The 7,500-nt window shown below is 42.9% G+C and overlaps 1 protein-coding gene and 1 pseudogene across 2 annotated transcripts in view; one reads left to right on the forward strand and one right to left on the reverse strand.

Annotated features, from left to right (window-relative positions):
• Positions 1-1,512, forward strand: part of LOC122355754 — a 7,618-nt pseudogene extending 6,106 nt beyond the window's left edge.
• Positions 886-7,500, reverse strand: part of LOC122355847 (myotonin-protein kinase-like) — a 19,032-nt gene continuing 12,417 nt past the window's right edge. The window contains exons 8-15 of one of the 2 annotated variants that reach the window (XM_043254420.1): positions 7,178-7,423; positions 7,024-7,103; positions 6,866-6,956; positions 5,674-5,822; positions 3,914-4,011; positions 2,627-2,673; positions 2,419-2,493; positions 886-2,157 (exon numbers count right to left, since the gene is read on the reverse strand). In XM_043254420.1, the coding sequence (XP_043110355.1) occupies positions 2,056-2,157; positions 2,419-2,493; positions 2,627-2,673; positions 3,914-4,011; positions 5,674-5,822; positions 6,866-6,956; positions 7,024-7,103; positions 7,178-7,423 (888 nt within the window). In that variant the 3' untranslated portion in view covers positions 886-2,055. The remainder of the gene's footprint in view (positions 2,158-2,418; positions 2,494-2,626; positions 2,674-3,913; positions 4,012-5,673; positions 5,823-6,865; positions 6,957-7,023; positions 7,104-7,177; positions 7,424-7,500) is intronic. The other variant, XM_043254421.1, reaches the window with a different exon arrangement.

Below are 7,500 nucleotides of genomic sequence, written 5' to 3' on the forward strand. Positions count from 1 at the left end.
TTGATGGTTTTATTTGTGGAAGGGGAAATAAAGACCTCATTACACACTTAACATTATCCTTCTGTTCTGAAAATGTATCTGCATAATGCATTCTATTTCACATGCTACTTTACTAAAGTAGTAGGCAATATTCTGTTCACGGTTTTCTTTTCATTATTAAAATCCAAATCCAAATAAATCTTTATTATAAACATGCTGAACACTCTTTCAGCTTAATTCTGAACAGTGTATTTATTTTACGAATTTTACGAAGTCACACTCACTCCATACAGACAACAGAAGCCACACCCACTCCATACAGACAACATAAGCCCCACCCTCTCCATACAGACAACAGAAGTCACACCCACTCCATACAGACAACAGAAGCCACACCCACTCCATACAGACAACAGAAGCCACACCCACTCCATACAGACAACAGAAGTCACACCCACTCCATACAGCCAACATAAGCCCCACCCACTCCATACTGACAACATAAGCCCCACCCACTCCATACAGCCAACATAAGCCCCACCCACTCCATACAGACAACAGAAGCCACACCCACTCCATACAGAAAACAGAAGCCCCACCCACTCCATACAGACAACAGAAGCCACACCCACTCCATACAGACAACAGAAGCCACACCCACTCCATACAGACAACAGAAGCCCCACCCACTCCATACAGACAACAGAAGCCCCACCCACTCCATACAGAAAACAGAAGCCCCACCCACTCCATACTTGGGATCAAAGCATGACCTAAAGCAGCTAATCCTAACACTCACTATAGATATAGAGGAAAACCATCTTCAGGTGTCGGTGAGATCTGGGGCTGGGTTTTTTTTAACAAACAGACACATATTTTCAAGACAAATCATTTCAACTGACTCTTGCGTTAAATAAATAAGCCAACTTTATTTTTAAGTTTCTCACTCTTAAATAGTTTTTAATGTTAAAACAACTTAATTTCTTGTTTTGTACAAAATAATGCTGTAGTATATGATAGCTGAGCACTAACAAGTGTGAATAAAACTAGATGATTCTCAGAGCAGATTCCCATAAACAGACAGGACAGGTCGGACACTTCAGATTCTGAATCACTTCTTCTTTTACAGCCATGCACCTCAATATTCTGATATTAATCAGAATTTGGCAATATTCAGATTAGTATAGACTCATATATATTAAACAGCACATCCAATCACCTCCAAACCAATCATAAGAGCTGAATAAATCATCTTTCCACTGATGTCTGGTTTGTTATGATCGGATAATATTTGTCTGAGATACAACGATGTGAAAATCTGGATGTGCAGAACGATCTAAATGCAAACCACTTTTCAAGCTGTGCAAATGAAGTTCTTAGCGATGCATATCACTAATATAAAATGAAGATTTTATATGTTTACCTTAAGAAATTTACTAAATATCTTCATGAAACATTCTGGGCTAAAAGAAAATCTGATCGTTTTGACCTAGACTCTGTATCGTTGTCCTCTGACTCGTTCTTCAGGGATGAGGTGGTTTTCAGAGAAAAGAGCTGCATGTAAACACCTCATTCAGAAAATCACCTGAAAGGAGAGTCACATGCTCAGACTGCACAGAATTATGGGTGATGATAATTAGCCATAGATGTTAAGGAATGGAAACTGATTTGTGAAGTGGCAATCAAATAAGAACAACTCTTTCCAGTTCGAGTCAGAGTTTTAGGACTTTTCGAAGGGTCTCTAATTAAACCGTGTTTAAGTTTTAATAAAAATAATAACTGAGCACACACTGCAGAACCGGCGGCAGCATCTGGACTCTCTTGTGTTATAACACGTGTAGATCAGCAGACCTGAAACAACCATATTTCTGTATATAAACGGCATATTCAGAATATGAGCGCAATCGGAATATGGAGCTGAAACGCTTGTAAACGTGAATCAGAGTCCTGGCTGTGAGCTTTTCTGAAGAGACGCAGGAATCCTAGTGATTTCAATTGTGTGCCCGTGATGCTGAAAGGCTTTATAGAACTGAAGAGCGGAGAAGAAGAGATCAGACTGCGACTCTCTAGTGCTCTTCAGCACAGATCGGCGCTGCCGTGTCGCTCCCACAGCTGTAGTTCAGTCCCTTCAGCGCAGACCAGCAGATACGACTCACTCCTCACCTGAGGCCTGCGCACCTGTCAATCAAACACTCTCTGATTACACACTCCGACACATCTGAGTTTGTGTAGGCTGCCTGTTTGTGTATACGTCTATGCATTATGTACATTATATACACACAAATGCATGCATACATTTAAGAAGATATCCATTATATTTATATATAACATACATTATAAAAATATACACATATGTAAATATATGTTTTCAAAATATATGTGTGTGCATGTATATATACATAATATACAGAGTACACGCACGCTTCTGAGTGCACTCACCCTGTTGAAGAGCACCAGGTGTCGGTGCAGGGCCGTCACTAGCGGGTAATGGCAGGCAGGGGGCGTCACGGAGCTCTACAAACATCAGGGACGTCAGTCAGCTTTCAGACAAACACCACGGACACGTGTAGGAATTACACACAGATCAGCACACAACAGATACAGGTGACACCAGCCATGAGAGATGCAGTGCTAAAGAGAGGCTTACGTCCCACACGGAGTCCTGACTGCCCAGACACCGACACACACACAGCTCTGTGACCGGAGGAGAAACAGCTGTTAGACCGGCCTCAGCCAACACACACACACACACACACACTCACTCACTTATGCAGGCACATGCTCACACACGCACATACACACACTCACTTACACACATGCTCACACACACACTCATTTAAACACATGTTTGCACACACACACATTCACACTCACACACACATACATACATACACACACACACACACACACACTCACTCACTTACGCACATGCTCACACACACATGCTCACACAGACACTCATTTACACACATGCTTGCACATTCACACACACACACACACACACACACACTCACACACACACACACACACACTCACACTCACACACACACACACACACACACACACACACACACACACACACACACACACACACAGTGATGCCGCTGTGAGCCTGCGAGAGCGTGAGGAAACATCATGCATGAACGCAGGTTTACAAAGAATCATTAAGTTCAAAACACCAGAAGTCTATGTATAAGAACCTTCTGAGATATTATGTGTCTCATCACAAACAAAACACTGTCTTAGAGTCTTAGAGGGGCGTATGATGAGGCTAAAAAACATTATTTGTGTGTTTGGTGTAATGCAATGTGTTTATGAGATTTAAGTTTCATTATTTTCCACATCCTGTACATTATTGTTTCTCCTCTAAGCCCCGCCTCCTGAAACGAGTCTATTTGTACAAAACTCATCGTTCTAAAAAAGCGAGGTGTGCTCTGATTGGCCAGCTAGTCGTGTCCTCTTTTAGAAACACAAAGTAGTTTCAGTTTCATGACGAAACACAGCGTCTCCGGAACATGGCGCCCGCAGCAACACTACAGACAGAATAATAGCCCAGCCTTCTTTCTTTGATTAAACATTTGGGCGGAGTTATGCAAATAAACCCACTCTGTGATGTAGATAAGTGTTTAAACGAGTCGTTTTAGGGGGGTGTAGACAAGTCATAACTTTCATAAAGAATATCTCTTTGGCTTCCACTGTAAGTGTCATAAACAAAGCAGACAGTGAATCAGTTATTATTTGTCTGTCATGAACTTGGTCATGTGACCCTGCAGTTGTTCTGCAGTGTTTCATTATCTATTCCGGGACGTGATATTTATCTCTGTTCTCAGGGCAGAGCTTCACACACTGTACAGATAATATTACACACACATCTCTGAAGATCTGTCAGCGTGACATCTGTAATGCTAATTCCAGATCACAGCTCATTCCTGACCTTGGTTTCTGCCGGCGGTCAGTCTGAGGATCTCTTCTCTCAGTTCGGTCATCTCCTGCTCAAGCTCTTTGTTCCTGTGCTCGGCCTTGTGCAGACGCCTGGAGAACATCAACAGCGCTGTGTTTACTAGCAGTACATCAACAACCCTGCGCAGTCATCCCCTGCTCACTGTTCACTAAGACAGAAGTCTGAAATACTACAGTAAAAACCTGTTGAATGGGTAAATTATATTGAAAAACAGTACAATCACACACACACACACACACACACACACACACATTATAAACAGAAAAACAACAGCGAAGCCAGAAACGTGAAACCAAAACATCTCAATATGGCCACTGTCACCAATTACGTCTGAGACTGTGCAGTAGCGATTCGTTTAGAGTCTGAGTCTGCGCTGTGGTGATTCATTTAGAGTCTGAGTCTGCACTGTTATGATTCGTTTAGAGTCTGAGTCTGCGCTGTGGTGATTCATTTAGAGTCTGAGTCTGCGCAGTAGAGATTCATTTAGAGTCTGAGTCTGCGCAGTAGTTATTCATTTAGAGTCTGAGTCTGTGCAGCAGTGATTCGTTTAGAACTGGAGTCTGTGCAGTAGTGATTCATTTAGATAACAAGTCTGCACAGTAGTGATTCGTTTAGAGTCTGAGTCTGTGCAGCAGTGATTCGTTTAGAACTGGAGTCTGTGCAGTAGTGATTCATTTAGATAACAAGTCTGCACAGTAGTGATTCGTTTAGAGTCTGAGTCTGCGCAGTAGTGATTCAGTCAGAGTCTGAGTCTGCACAGTAGTGATTCATTTAGAGTCTGAGTCTGTGCAGTAGTGAGTCAGTTAGAGTCTGAGTCTGCGCAGTAGTGATTCATCAGAGTCTGAGTCTGCACAGTAGTGATTCAGTTAGAGTCTGAGTTTACGTAGTAGTGATTCGTTTAGAGCTGGAGTCTGTGCAGTAGTGATTCGTTTAGATAACAAGTCTGCACAGTAGTGATTCGTTTAGAGTCTGAGTCTGCGCAGTAGTGATTCAGTCAGAGTCTGAGTCTGCACAGTAGTGATTCATTTAGAGTCTGAGTCTGTGCAGTAGTGAGTCAGTTAGAGTCTGAGTCTGCGCAGTAGTGATTCATCAGAGTCTGAGTCTGCACAGTAGTGTTTCAGTTAGAGTCTGAGTTTACGTAGTAGTGATTCGTTTAGAGCTGGAGTCTGTGCAGTAGTGATTCGTTTAGATAACAAGTCTGCACAGTAGTGATTCGTTTAGAGTCTGAGTCTGCGCAGTAGTGATTTATTTAGAGTTTGAGTCTGTGCAGTAGTGATTCAGTTAGAATCAGAGTCTGCGCAGTAGTGATTCGGTCAGAGTCTGAGTCTGCACAATAGTGATTCGTTTAGGTAACAAGTCTGCACAGTAGTGATTAATTTAGGGTCTGAGAGTGCACAGTAATGATTCGTTTAGAGTTGGAGTCTGTGCAGTAAGGATTTGTTCAGAGTTCAAGTCTGCACAGTAGTGATTTGTATATAGTTCGATTGCAGTAGTGATTCATTTAGAGCTGGAGTCCGGGCAGTAGTAATTCATTTGGGCCCAAGTCTGAGCGGTAGTAATTCAGTTGAAGCCATAGTTATGAGCCATACTGTAGCCAGCCACCAGATGGAAATGTTTTGGCTTCCCTTTTCAGCGCTTATTATTAGATTTGACTGTAAGAGTTTATTTATCATATTAAACAACAGCATTTATGAACAGATATGACTGTGATAGCTGAGTGTATGTTGTTGTACCGCTGCAGCTCATAAGCGTGTGTGTCCCTCTGCTCCGTCTCTGGCTCAGCAGGAAGTTCAGGAAGTGACATCAGCTCAGCGGTGACGGATTCTCTGAGCTGCCACACCTGATTCTGCAGCTCGTTCACACCGACATCTGATTCAGACTGCTGCGAGATGAAGGTCACACAAAATTTACACAAACTGATATGATTCTTTAGGGCCCAGTCTATGACATTGGTTCGAATTTCTCAGCGGTAGTGTAACACAGCACCCTGTTTTTACCCTGTCAGAAACAACTCACAGCGAGCCGTTTTAGTGCATGTTCATTTAAATGCTAATAAGCTCCACTGGCCCCGCCCCCGAGCCGTTCTCTTGAGCCATATAGCCAAAGAACTTGCTACATTAGGAAATGCAATCTGCGAAAAAGCATAAAAACTGGAGGTGAAGCGAATGATTCACCTGAACATAGACGCATTCCCATCAAAAAACAAAAGCACTTCTTCAGCGGTTCAGATTTCAGGAGTAAACAACAACTGCTATATTCATCCAACAATAAAGCGCCTCAGTCTCTTAGGAGCCGTTCTTGTCTGCATCGAAACAATGAAGGACTGATGACAGCTCACTGAGGGCGGAGCTATGATAAAACAACACTGTCAATCAACAAGTGTGGGAGGGCCTGTGCCTGTGTGATGTCACACCGCCAAGAAGCTAAGTACAGCTTGATTTGAGAAAGGGCATATTATATATATATATATATATATATATATATATATATATATATATATATATATATATGGATTAAAAGTGAATTTTTCATTTACTACAATACTCCGCTTTTAGTGCAATTACTCACTCCTACGTATTCGTATAATTCAACAAACCGTCTATTTTATGTTATGTATTTACGTGTCTTGTAATTGTTGTTATTATATATGAATGCATTTCCAAAAAACAATCGTTGGCCCTGTTCACACTTCTGAATTTCATGTGACGCATTCCCAGCACATAATCTAATGGATATAAAATCTAATCCAAAGCTTTCTTTTATATATATAATCTAATGGTTTTAACTCACTCCGACCTGGCCTAATTTCTCCCGGTTTGATTTAATCGTAATAATTTTAAACCTTAAACTTCAATAGCATGATTGTTTTTGGAAATTCTGTGCTCTGTTTGACTTCCTCTGGGTTTTACGATATAATATTGGTACCAGTTTTTCCTGCAGGTGGAGCAGATCTCTCTCCTGCTGCTGGTTGATCTCCATCATGATGTGTCTGCTGCGGTCCAGCGCTCCCGTCTCTCTGCAGCAGAGCGAGAACATCTTAAAGCTGCGCTGAATGATAAAGCCGCCCATGAAGAGTCACTAACCTGGTGGCTGTGTAAGAGTATCCCACAAACGCCAGATGAAGCCCGACCGGCGCTCGCTCCGTCGCCTCGCTCAGGCTCTCCTGAACACAAGAGCAGAAGAGTCAGATCACGCCGAGGTTCTCCGTCTCCGCGGCGGATCTGAAGGCTCGGGTACCGTGTGGCTCAGGCAGTCGTCCAGCACGTCGAAGTTGGAGGTGTCTGTGGCGTCGGAGACATCGGGACGGTACGGAGGAGGGAGGAGATGAAGGGAACTCCAGTCCAAACCTGTGAAGAACGGGTGTTTTCTGAAGTCCCCGGAGCCCCGTGAGCCCAGCCTCTCGCTCCTGTCACAGATCAGAGCGCTGATGAGGGACCGTGCCTCCTCGGACACCTCCGACCCCGGAGGAAAGTCAAAATAATCCTGTTCAGACAGATCCATCAATCCATGTTCATGCACAAACATAGTGCTACAAACAAGTAGTAGTAGTAATAAATTAA

This window comes from Puntigrus tetrazona, chromosome 12 (genome assembly GCF_018831695.1).
Source record: "Puntigrus tetrazona isolate hp1 chromosome 12, ASM1883169v1, whole genome shotgun sequence".
Classification (NCBI taxonomy): Eukaryota; Metazoa; Chordata; class Actinopteri; order Cypriniformes; family Cyprinidae; genus Puntigrus; species Puntigrus tetrazona.